This window comes from Saccopteryx bilineata, chromosome X (genome assembly GCF_036850765.1).
Source record: "Saccopteryx bilineata isolate mSacBil1 chromosome X, mSacBil1_pri_phased_curated, whole genome shotgun sequence".
In the NCBI taxonomy this organism is placed as follows: Eukaryota; Metazoa; Chordata; class Mammalia; order Chiroptera; family Emballonuridae; genus Saccopteryx; species Saccopteryx bilineata.
Window position 1 is genome coordinate 141,076,167 of NC_089502.1, and position 13,402 is coordinate 141,089,568.

General features: G+C 48.1%; 1 protein-coding gene across 4 annotated transcripts in view; it reads right to left on the bottom strand.

Moving 5' to 3' along the window:
• CLCN4 (chloride voltage-gated channel 4) overlaps positions 1-13,402 on the bottom strand; it is a 56,898-nt gene that overhangs the window by 30,713 nt on the left and 12,783 nt on the right. For all 4 annotated transcript variants that reach the window (XM_066248725.1, XM_066248722.1, XM_066248724.1 and 1 more), the window contains exons 2-3: positions 5,799-5,954; positions 3,962-4,061 (exon numbers count right to left, since the gene is read on the bottom strand). In XM_066248725.1, coding sequence (XP_066104822.1) covers positions 3,962-4,061; positions 5,799-5,924 — 226 coding nt within the window. In that variant the 5' untranslated portion in view covers positions 5,925-5,954. The remainder of the gene's footprint in view (positions 1-3,961; positions 4,062-5,798; positions 5,955-13,402) is intronic.

The following is a 13,402-nucleotide window of genomic DNA, read 5'->3' on the forward strand; positions in this document are numbered from 1 at the left end:
TGGAACCAAATTCACAGTATCTCTGAGGTGTACACGCCCACTAGTGTTGATGTGATGGGTGGAGGGAAAGGAAAGGTTCTGTTACCACAGTGGGGGTCAGGTCAGACATCCAGACCCAGTGTCCACTCTCAGTGGACAAAAACCATCTGCCTTGTTCATTGTTGTGTCTCATCAGATGTATAGTTGGAACAACTTATTCATGTTGAATGAAGCTCAGAAAACTCTGGTCCGTCCATTCACTCAAGAGATATTTATTGAGCACCTACTTACTTTACGCCAGTCAGTATTCCATGCCCTGAGCATACAGCTAGGAACAAAGCAGTCTCAGTTCCCGCTTTAGCAGAACTGCACCTCATGGGGAGAAAGACACTAGACCAAATAAATAATAAGAAAATCAAGGGCTCTGTTAGAAGGCGATAAGTACTGGAGAGAAAAATACAGGCTTGGCCAAAGCAGGTTTACATAATACAATAATTAATAAAAAATAATAATAATGAAACAAGAGGCCCTGGCCGATTGGCTCAGTGGTAGAGTGTCGGCCTGGCGTGCAGAAGTCCCGGGTTCGATTCCCGGCCAGGGCACACGGGAGAAGCGCCCATCTGCTTCTCCACCCCTCCCCCTCTCCTTCCTCTCTGTCTCTCTTTCCCTCCCACAGCCGAGGCTCCATTGGAGCAAAGATGGCTTGGGCGCTGGGGATGGCTCCTTGGCCTCTGCCCCAGGCGCTGGAGTGGCTCTGGTCGTGACAGAGCGACACTCCAGAGGGGCAGAGCATCGCCCCCTGGTGGGCAGAGCGTTGCCCCTGGTGGGCGTGCTGGGTGGATCCTGGTCGGGCGCATGCGGGAGACTGTCTGACTGTCTCTCCCCATTTCCAGCTTCAGAAAAATATTAAAAAAAAAATAATGAAACAAGAATCTCTGTGTTTCGTGTACTCGCAACTGTAAGCCTACTTCTGCCCACCACTGTGCAGCACATTACAATGGTACAAACACCTGGGAGAACAGTCTGGAAGTTGCTACAAAAGTTAAACATAGAGTTATCATCTGACCAAAATCCACTCCTCGGTGTATACCAAGAAAAATTAAAACACACATCCACGCTAAGACTTTCACACAAAAGCAGCACTATTCACAAAAGCAGAAAGTGGAAGCCACCCCTATGTCCACCGATTGCTGAATGGAGAAACAAAGTGTGTGTTATTCCCACACAATGGAACGGCACTTGGCAGCAACAACAACAAATGGAGTATGGCACAGCCTGGAGAAGCCCTGAAAACATTGTGCTGAGTAAAAGAAGCTAATCATACAAAAACCACATGTTGTATGATTCTGTTACAGGGGACGTCCAGGACAGGCAAACAGACAGACAGAAAGTGGAGGGGTGGCTACCGGGGGTGGGAGGAGGCTGGAGGCACTGGAGCCCTATAGCTAAAGGGTTTGGAGGTTCTTTCGGTGCTAATGAAAATGTTCAATTGATTGTGGTAATGGCTGCACAGCTCTGTGAATACCGTAAAAACCACTGAATTATATACTTTAACTGAGTGAATTGTGTGGTATGTAAAGTATACCGCAATAAAGCTGTTACATGCATACAGATACACACACAGAGTGGATAAGGGGACAAGGCCCAGAGAGGGAGGAGTGTACTTTTATAAAAGGTAGTAAAGTGAAAGATAACATTTGAACAAAGACCTAAAGAAGGTGAGGGAGGGGTCCTGCAGGGAGCCAGGTGTGAGATTCGATGATCACCTCAAATTCCACTACCATTCATTCACTCGGAATCACATTATCCAGCAACCAATCTTCCTGGCTAACTCTGCTTCTGACAATGCAGGGCACCTTCTATGTACGGAATAACAGAAACGCCCAGTGGTGACTCCTGATAAACACTTCCTTCTGTGAAGCAACAGTGATACCCAGTGGAAACTAAGAATAAATATTTCATTGATACTCTGTTCTGTAGAGCAACAGTGACACTCAGTGGTAACTCATAATAAACGGTTCATTAGTACCTCGTTCCGTGGAGCAACAGTGGCACCTGGTGGCAATTCATAATATTCAATAAATGGTTTGTTGATATAATACTTTGTTTCGTGGAGCAACAGTGACATCTAGTGGCGATTCATGATAAATGGTTTGTTAATGCTTTGTTCCGTGGAGTAACAGTGACATCTAGTGGCGATTCATGATAAATGGTTTGTTAATGCTTCGTTCTGTGGAGTAACAGTGACATCTAGTGGCAATGTCTAGTAAATGCCACGCGGAGAAGACCTTACTTGGACCTCTGCATCTCAGGAATCACAATATAATCTCTGGGGGCCACTGAAATGACAGGCCAGGCAGGAGACACCTGAGTCTTCTCCACCAGCTGGGGAATGGGGCACACTTTGCTGGCCTTCCCTTCAAGGGACATTCAGAGCAAAAGAACACTTTGGCCCCTTGCACTGTCAACATCACCGCCTTCTTCCCTTCTCCCTCTAGTCGATTGCTGCAGGGTCCAGGGCCATGCCCTTCTCCAGTGGTTCTCACCCCGGCTGCACGTTAGAACCACACATGGAGGGGAAAAGAAGGCGGTGGAGGGGCTCTCTACTCAATGCTAGGGCATCATCTCCAATACTATCTGACTGAAGCCCAGGCAACAGTAATTGTTCTTTAATTCCTTATATGATTCTTCCTAAAAGAACTAATGGAAATTGAGTTGACAATGAATCCAACTAGTCAGTATCAGGTTAAAGACAGTCCAGTTGGGCTCTTAGAGTAGTCAGTAAATCTATAACGCGGTGTTTGCTTCAGCAGGATGCCAGATCATCTCTTCTGGGTCTCTTCATTCCCTATTCACTTCTCCTTCCTAGGAGCCAAGGATGACAGAACACTGGATGTTTTTATAAATCTATTCTGAATAAAGCCATCAAAATTCACAGCCAATTCCCATCCTGCCTATCTTCAAAGCTCTTCATTGGTGGCAAGACACTATATCTGGAAAATGGAGCTCCCTTCCAACACCGCTTCCCTTATAGACTGGGAATGGCACAGGGAGAGAAGAACAGACTGAGGGCAATGGACGAATAGCTGCTGTGACTAGAAGGAAAGGAGTCCCCTTTAAGCCCTCCTCTTGGCTCTTTGTTACATGCCGAGACTGATGAAACACCTCTTACAATTGTATATGGGACGATGAAAGCACCCAGAAATTGAAATCCTCAGTAATAACAAAATCTACATCTGCACCCCGTTAGAGTTGTCTTTCTCAGGGCATTTCCTGTAGTCTGCCTATATAATAGCCATTGTCTGATCAATTCTATAACTATCACCCTTATGTTATTCTAGGTAGGGGATTTTTATTAAGGGGATCTCTTTAGCACACTTAAACTCTTTATTCTAGCCTCTTAAAAGGAAGTGAGTTTCAGGAAACAATTTCCAAGGAGAGATGGTGCATTGGATACTTATCTGCTCACCCTGGAAACATGGTGTTGGGATTATAAAAATGAAAGATGCCCAGTCCCTGAGGGTCAGAACAATGTATGAGCTGGCGGTATCTCCCGCCCGAGATGTCCCGCGTGGGAGGAGCTTGGGATGTTTGCAATTCATTCCAGGGCCTGCCAGTTATAGCAAAGGCCAGTCTCATATGGTGCTCTATTATTAGAGATCAACACTTCTCCCTACTTTCCTGTCTTCTACATAACCAAGTAGTACAGACTGCAGAATGCGTGCTCTTGAGAAAGCCCAGGATAGCCACAGACCCTCCAGCTGAGTGGAAAGGCCGGCGGCGCTCCAGTGACCGGACTTGAGCCCACCTTCAGACCTTGTCTCACAGAAGACAAATTTTATGTTAAATGCACAGTCGTGTATTTTGCTCTTGGATATTTCAAGCCCTGCGTCCCTTGCATGGGGTGAGAGGGAAACATGCATTTCCAGAATGCCCTCCCAACCGCGGGTGTCACAGCCCGGCCCGGGCCACCCCCACGTACCCGCCAGCAGGCCGATGAGCAGCATGACCACCCATCCTGACCAGGCATCCAGCAGGCCCTTGATGAACTCCCACACGGACTCCTTGCTTTTGCTGGTTATCTACAAACAGAAAGACACACTAGTTCATCCGGATACATTTTCCAGTGTGGGCTTCCTTCCCTGAAACCACCTTCAGGAAGCAGAGCGCTTGAGAACATGAACGTAATTAACCAACCAATTTCCCACTGACATTAGTCTTTCAGTTACCCACCACAAAGAGAAAACGGGCTTTCTAGTTCAAAAAGTTCACTTAATTATGTGACCAACTTTTTTACAATGAAAAGGAGGACAAAGATAAATGGAAGAAAATAATATCAGAAATAAAAGAAACATTTTATCCATTGCAACAATAATACATTATAATACGATCCATGCATAATAAAAACATTTGTGATATTTTATATTGTCATTATGCTCACATGCCTATTAATTTTTAATAATAATTGTATGGAAAATGTACTCATTTAGATACAAATACATCACATCCCACGCAATGGATCGACTCTGCATTGATCGAATATGGACATTTACAGATTAGTCTTCCAATATCAAAAAGAAGGACATTTCGAGGGAGGACAAACTTACAAAAGGAGGACTGTCCTCCCTAAAAGAGGATGATTAGTCACCTTATTAATTAGATAAACTTACTAAGTGTGATTTGAACTTTGATTATTCAAAAGGCATTCTGAAGGGAGATATTGATTGTCACCATTTTGAATAAGAATATCTATTTTAACCCGCATCCTAAGGCATGGCCACAAAGGACCGGCTTTGATAAAGACCTCATTTCCTTATTTTGTTCCCCAGGTGAAGTGTTAACAGCAGGAACTGCGGATTCCCCAGCGTGGATGATGCCTACCAGGCAGATGGCTACACGAAAGACATTGGAAGAGCGCCCCTTTGGCTGCCTGTGTCAACAGAAGCCTCCATCCTTCTGACAGCCTCGTTCCCCTCACAACCCTTCAGAGCAGAGATTTGCAAATATTTCCGTAAAGGGACAGAAAGTAAATGTTTTGAGCCCTGCAGATCGGATGATCAGACGTGGGGTCGCTGGGCTCTGCCACTGAAGCATGGAAGGGCCAGAAGGAGGTGTTCATGAATGGTGTGGCACATCCCAATGAAGTTTACGACCAAAACCAGGTGTCGGGCCGGATTGGGCCCAAGGGCCACAGTTCAACAACCTCTGCTCCGGAGTAAAAGCTGCCCCATCACCTACGCTCCTCCATGTGGGAGCCAAGAAGCTGGGTCCTGTTCGTGACACTACCTCACTGCCTACACATCTCTTCCTCCATTCCCTGCCAGCTTGCTGGAGACGGCATGACACTCTGGATGTCACTCCCCATTCTACTCTGAAGCTGCTCTTTCCGAGGTCAAGAGTCCACACTGTTGGTCCGTCTCCATGGAGGGTGACCTGACTAGCAGCCCATCCTCGCCACTGTCTCCTCTCACCGTGACCACTCTGCTCCGTGACCTCTACTTGATCCTTCTAGTGTCTGTCACTGGCTACCTTGCACTGTTCCTGCTAAATCTTGGCATTGCCCAAGACCCTTTGCCTCCCTTCTTCTCCCTCAGCAGACCCTGGCCACGTCTCAAGCTCTGTGTGACACAGCCCCCACCAGAGCCCCTAGTATGGGAGCTGCCTGTCTATGCCTCTGCCTTGCCCATAGCCCTTCCCTTCCTTCGGACCTAACCCACCCGTAACATGGGAATGTAAGCCGAAGCTAATAACTGTCCAATGAGAGCATGCCTAGCCACCTGAAGGAATCCCCTTCGACGTCTTTTATACACACCACCTACCTTTCTGTGTCTGTCGGTGTCCCGCGACTTTTCCCTCAACCAGTCGATGGTGTGGAAGTCCTCATATGTCCCCACATCAGGGAATGGCTCATCGAGAAAATCCATCAGGTTTCCAGAGCTGCTCATCACTCCTGCATGTAACCATGCTAGTTACACCTGGCAGAGAAAAACTGTGGTTAAAAACGTAAGCAGGCCCTGGCTGGATGGCTCAATGGATAGAGTGTCTCCCAGCGTGCTGAGATCATGGGTTTGATCGACAATCAGGAAATATATGAGAAGCAACCAATGAGTGTACAACTAAAAACAGAACATCTAAGGGGAATAATGAATTGATGCTTCTCTGTCTCTGTCTTTCTCTCCCTACCCTTGCTTTCTCTTTCTATCTCTCCCTTCCCCTCTTTTTCTCTTTCAAATTAAATGAACGGTTTTTTAAAGAAGTAAACAGGATACATACACCTGGCAGAATAACCCACTTGAACTATTTTCTCATATAAGAAAGAATAGTCCTGGCTCAGTTGGTTAGAGCGTCGTCCCAAAGCACAGAGGTTGCCAATTCAACCCCAGTCAGGGCACAGACAGGAGCAGATCGATGTTCCTGTCTCTCTCTCTCTCTCTCCCCCTTCCTCTCTCACTAGAATCCATAAAACAAACATTAAAGAAAGAAAGAATTATTTCAGCATAAGCATCTCTGCTTCAATGAAATACACACACACACACTGTCTGTCTTAGTCATTACAAGTTGCTACAACAGAAATATCCTAGATTGGCTGGCTTCTAAGAAACAAATTTTATGTCTCACAGTTCTGGAGACTAGGAAATACAAGATCAAGGTGCCGGCCAACTGGCTGTCTGGGGAGGGCCCACCTGCAGTTCAGAGGTGGCGAGCTCCCTGGGCCGCACACAGTGGCAAAAAGTTGAAAACTCTCGGGAGTTCTTTTTTGAGGTCACGAGCCCCAGTCATAAAGGCTCAGTTCTCATGATGTCATCACCTCCCAAAGACCCCGCCCCCTGACACCATCACACTGGATAGTGGGTTTCAGCATATGAGCGTGGGAGAGACACAAACATTCAGTCTCTCGCAGTCAGTTCTCGGTATCCTGGCGGCTATGTCCTACAAGGTCACTATGATCGCTGAATTAGTGAATACTGAGGCACTGTCCCTCACAGAAATACAGGGTTAGGTTCCTATGAGCCTCTGGTCACGTGATCCAATTGAAGAGGCCTTACTGAATCGATATTGTGATGCATTCACATCAAAGTCCCAGCCAGCAGCACCGTAACTCGCGCCTGAACGAAGCTCACCTAACACACGCACTGTCCTTCCAGCCTGTCACACCTCTGGCACCGGGGGGCCCCATGGACGCCCGGCAGCGGCAGCGCGCTTCGGTACCGTTGTGACAGCAAAGTTACCAACATGGGCAGAAAACCGTGAGAGATGTGGCACCAAACAGACTGTGAACGCTGAAACAAGGCCACAGGCACCGCCTTCTTCAACCTCGGCCACAAACGTGCATTTCTGAAGACTCAAACTTTCTGTCACTGCCCCCGTGCGCACACCTGTGAATGAATGGGAAGCGCCACAGGCACGAATTTGGGGCTTATGAATAGATTTTAGTGAGTAGGCGCATTTGCGAATACAGAACCACAAATAGTGAGGATCCACTGTACACATTTTTGAAAAACCTCAGTCTACAAAAGCCAGGTGTTGAGGCATACCGTCCCAAATCAGATTAGTGTAACCAAACCGGTATCAGTTCTCCTGGGAGATAAAACAGACCACTGAGGCAGTGGTCTCAGCACCAAGGGTGCCACCATGGAGATAGACAAGGAGGACAAGGAACACCTATTATACAAACCAGGTAATGGTCTGCATGTTTGTGATCCCCCCAAAAAAAATTTGTACGTTGAAATCCTAACTCCAGCATGATGGTGTTAGGAAGGGGACCTTCGGAAGGAGGCCGAGTCCTGAGGGCAGTACCCTGGAATGGGACTAGGGTCCTTATAGAAGAGACCCCAGAGAGCTGCCTGGTTGTCCCTTCTATAACGCAAGGATAGCAAGAAGCCTGTGACTGGGAAGAGGGACCTCACCCAACCATGCGGCCCCTGATCCGAGACCACCCGCCCCAGACCTGTGAAGAACAGACGTCTGTGGTGTGTCCGCCGCCGACCACGGTGTTCCGCTACAGCGGCCCGAGCCGACTGAAACGAGCTAGGAGCCGCGCCAGCCAGGCCGGCAGCCCACAGCCCTGGGTGAGGAGCTCCCGGGACACGAGCTCACTTTTCATTTTTCTTAAAATACATTCAAAAGGGCCCTGTTGCCAGGGCGGTAGCGAAGTTGAGGGTTTACTTCTTTTCTACATAACAATTCCACTTCCACTCCTCTGGCTCCCCTTGTCTGAAAAGCTATTGCAAATAAACCAAGACATCGGCCATGTTACGCTGCCGCTGCCGTCAGAGCCTGATTAGAGACCTCAGAGAAGCTAATTTGAGATGCAGAAAATGTTTTGCAGCAGGGCCAGAGCTCACCGCCAGTTAGCAGGAAAAATAACACACTCTTACAAAGACAAGAGGTTGGAATCAGCGCTAAATAAAAATTACTTTGGCAACGAGTATGGAAATTTGAATTATAGGACGAGAACCACAAAAGCGCTGGGTGAAGAGGTGAAGGTGAAGGGTAGTTATAAAAATCTCTGAGCGCAGGCTCCTCTCATTGCTTTCTGCATTTTTCTATCTGGAGGGCTCAACCACGACCTGATGGAACTGCATTTAATCAAATTGAAAAGTCGCCATAGGCAAAGCGGGGTAATCACCTTACAAGCAATAAAATGGCCAGAGTGATTGATTTATTGACCATCTGCACAACTCGGCTGCTTTAAAACTTTAAAAGTTTGAGGTTTGAGCTATGCCAAGCTGAAAACTATACGGGCTGCTGAGGGCCCAGGGAAGGATCATGTCGCATAAGTAAGCAGCAGCCAATGATAAAGGGAAGGAGCAAAATTAGAAAGCGAAGATTTCACCTTCATTTTTACAAAAGAAAAGATGGTGAGAGTCTCATATTATATGTGGTAAAGAAAATCTCTGATGGGAAAAATAAGATGGCAGGCCGTTGACCCACACGGGGCGCTCTCATGAGAAAACCCCAGCCAGAGGTAGAAGAATCACAGAGATTTGGACATTCTATTAAAAAGGAGTTCATGTTACTTGAGATTTAACCAAATCTCTAGTCAAGCAACAACTCCAGGCAATAATGGTTGAAACAAAAACTCACTCTGGAGAACAATTAAATCTTTAAATGTCATGGTCATGACAATTAGACACATAATTGCTAATGGGAAATAAACATGATCTATTCTGCAGATCTAATCATGGGCTTTCCTGGGACCCCGAGGTCGTCAGTTTGAGTGCGGGCTCATCTGGTTTGAGCAAAAGCTCACCAGCTTGGACCCAAGGTCGCTGGCTCAAGCAAGGGGTTACTCGGTCTGCTGAAGGCCCATGGTCAAGGCACATATGAGAAAGCAATCAATGAACAACTAAGGTGTCACAACGAAAAACTAATAATTGATGCTTCTCATCTCTCTCCATTCCTGTCTGTCTGTCCCTATCTGCCCCTCTGTCTCTCTCTGTCTCTGTAAAAAGAAAACCAAAGAAAGACAGGAGGGCCAGAAGTGTAGGAAGAGGACAAGAGGACACCCAGTTAGAAACATGGGAAGAATTCTATCTGGGATCTAGCTGGGAGAGGTGGATGGTTAAGGAATGAGAATGCAGCCAAGCCTGGAACAATAAGGAGTAAACTCCAATGACTGGCTAACTGAGAAATAAAGTTAACCCAGGTAAGTTCAATATGGTACAAGGAACAACCCCAAACAGAGGCAAATAGCTATTTCCACCTTCAGCAAGAGATGATAAGAACAGCCCCTGTCCAGAGAAACTCCCCCCGGGGCCGGATGAAGAACAGCGTGTGCTGACTGTGACACCACCAATGATGTCATCTGTGACTGCGATGTTAAAAGCAATTCTGAGCGTGGGCTCAACCTCAGAACAGGGATCTGTTTAAAGAAAACCTGGACTTTGTCCAGTTGAATACTGGCAATAACAAAATGGTTTCTAGAAAATGAGAGAAATCACCCATATCAAAAGGAAGGACGGGTTCTGAGTATAATCAAGGCTTGACTGCATATGAGGAACACCCATCCCAGGCGAGTAAGAGTTACCAGCATCTGACCACAAACGCCCGGCAGAAACTCATACCTTTGAGTGCGCTGTTTCCTCTACCTTGAATCGCCTTCCTGCCCTCTGTCTGGAAAGTTCCTACTCACCCTCATGACTCTGACCGGCTTGACCCTTTCTGTGGAATGTGCATTAACTTCCCCAGAGGGAGTTGGGGGCTTCCTCCTTGGCAATCCAGAAGCATTAAAACATGAATTTATGCCTGGCGTTTTAAATATCTTTTCCTGAGGACTCCTCAAAGTATTTACATTATTAGAGGCTATTGTCTTGTTCAAATGAAATACCTCTATTCAAAGGGGAAAGGCCACTAAAATGACAAGTTTGCGTGAAGTCTGTCCAACTGTGTGACCTCAACTGACCCTCATGTCCCCCCTCAGTCCTGGGGTCACGACTCGCCAGGTGCTTTCTGCCTCAAGGCTGTGACACAGAGACCCAAATTTGGTGCTGGCCCCTCCCACCCCCTCAGGGACAAGCCAACGTTCTTTAATTAATCAGAACTATTTGCCTCTGCCCCAGATACTGGTTAAGCCCATGGGAGTTTCCAGAAATTTCAGAGCTATCTTCATGGCTAGCTCTTCATATCAGTCATATTATAAAGCAGAAAATCATGAAAATAATAATAAAAAATCTTCACTGTTGGTGAAATTGAAACTTTAGATACTCTGTGTAATAACCTCACACCTTTACAAGCTCTCATAATATCTGCAACCATTATAGCCCTTAACACTTAGAAGTGGGGACCACTAAATACATTTAGAGATCGCTAAATACATACAAAAAAGCAAGCTGCAGGGGAGCCGTAGGACCTGGGAGCAACCAGCCCAGGCCCACGGAGCAGCCAGCCCAGGCCCACGGAGCAGCCAGCCCAGGCCCACGGAGCAGCCAGCCCAGGCCTACGGAGCAACCAGCCCAGGCCTACAAAGCAGCCAGCCCAGGCCCACGGAGCAGCCAGCCCAGGCCCACGGAGCAGCCAGCCCAGGCCTACGGAGCAACCAGCCCAGGCCCACGGAGCAACCAGCCCAGGCCTACAAAGCAGCCAGCCCAGGCCTACGGAGCAACCAGCCCAGGCCTACAAAGCAGCCAGCCCAGGCCTACAGAGCAGCCAGCCCAGGCCCACAAAGCAGCCAGCCTAGGCCCACGGAGCAGCCAGCCCAGGCCCACGGAGCAGCCAGCCCAGGCCCGCGGAGCAACCAGCCCAGGCCCGCGGAGCAACCAGCCCAGGCCTACAAAGCAGCCAGCCCAGGCCCACGGAGCAGCCAGCCCAGGCCCGCGGAGCAGCCAGCCCAGGCCCAAGGCATGCTGGTCGGCGGAAAGTCGCCCCCTGGCTGCTTCAAAGACTCCGATTTCTCTCCCCTCAGACGGAAGGAAAGCAGACACCAGGGAAATGGAGATTAGGTTGGGCTAATCACAGAGCAAGTCCAGGAATCGAGTTATCGATAATTTCTCCATTTGTTCTGTCTTTTGTAGAGTGACAGTTTTAGCAAACAGAAGCAGTAAATCTAACACACTCATTTTTGGTACATTCTAGAAACTGCTCTGAGCTTCTCAACCAGCCTGGATCTGGGGATGAGCGCATCACAAACTAATTGTACCTCTTTTTGAACTTTATGTGAATAGAATGTCTTGTTTCCCACTTCTTTTGTTCTACATTATTTTGCAAGATCCATCTATGTCGCTGAGTGTAATTATCATTTGTTTATTCTCTTCGCTCCTATGACCACAAACCTTTTCTCTTAAGGGCCAGATAACAAATACTTGAAGATTTACAGGCCATGTGGCCTCTGTCGACACAACCCCACTCTGCTGTTGTCACATCAAAGCAGTCAGAGATAATACACAAGTTAATTACCGGGACTGTGTTTCAATAAAACTTAACTTATGGACACTGAAATTTGAATTTCATATAATCATTTGTCACAAAATATCCTTCTTCCTTCAGCTGTTTTGAAATCATTAAAAGATGGAAAAACCACGCTTCGCTCGGAACTACACAGAAAGAGGTGGTGAGCCTCGCCAACTCCTGTGTATGGTGCCGACTGGGACCAAACTGCTCTATATTTGTCCATTCTACGTAGATGGACATTTGGGTGGCTTCCACTTGGATCCACGACACAGCAGCTGCCATCATTTGCATTTTCTTATGCCTACCCATAGGCCTGTCGTTGAAGACCTCCCAGCCCTCAAGAACCAGGTCCCGTGAGCGCCTGACCCTTTACAGCAGTCTTCCTCTCCAATCAGACCACGTGTGTTAGCTCCACCTTGCTCTAACCACCGAGCCCAGCTGACTCGGCGGACGGAGCAGAAGCCGTAACTCAGATTCAAAGATTAAGTCTCCAGTCGGCCAGGAAGGCTGGCCACCACAGCCGTCTGGACCAGCAGGTGGCTCGGCAGCGTGGGCAGGACAGAAACTGCCACCAGCATCTCCTCCTGCGTCAGGAGCCCCTCCCACAAGCTGTCCTCGTCACCCTTCCCCATTCTGCCCCCTCGCAGTGAGTGAACTGACATTCAGGGCTTAGCTATGTTTCCTATAAAGGGACAGACAAGAACTATTTTCAGCCTGTGGGCCATACCATCTCTGTTACAATCACCCTGCTCGGCCCCAACAGCAGAAAGTAGCCCTACACAATGGATAAATGGAGGCATGGGGCTGTGTGCCCATGGCACGGTACTGACGTGAAAAGGCAGTGGGCTGGGGGCTGCAGTTTGCCAGCTCCAGCTTGAGAACAACCCTGTGTGGGCACCTGCAACCTGCCAGGCCCATCGAGGCGCCAGGGCACCCAGCAGGCCCACAGCCCTCACCAAGCAGGAGAAGCCAGCAAAGGAGGCACGCGACCCGCTGGGAGAAGTCCAAAGGGAAGTGGGCACGGCTGCCCCTCACAGCACCACGGACAGGAAGGATGGTACCGGAAACGCAACTGAAGGACTCTGCCAGCCACACCACAGCCTGGGAGCTTGGGGAAATAAAGGCTAGTTATGCGCACACACGCATGTGTGTGTATGCACACACTTTGAGGTTTCTATGATATCCTACAATCAAAAACATTTCCTAATTAGCTATTTTAATGCAACAAGAACCCCAAAACCCTTGGTTCATGAATAAAAACAAACTGTTCGCAGCCACCAGAGCTGGAGGTCACCTACAGCACATGACACCATGAGAGGATTCAGGCACAGGGAGGAGAGGACCTGAGGGCACCAAGTTCAGAGCCAGATCTTGGTTAGATGGCAGCTAAACAAATGCCCCTCAAATCTTCATTTGTTACACATTTGCCAGAAGCTCCAACAACTAATCACAAGCATCCTCTAGCAGGCATCCCCAAACTACGGCCCACGGGCCACATGCAGCCTCCTGAGGCCATTTATCCAGCCCCCTGCCG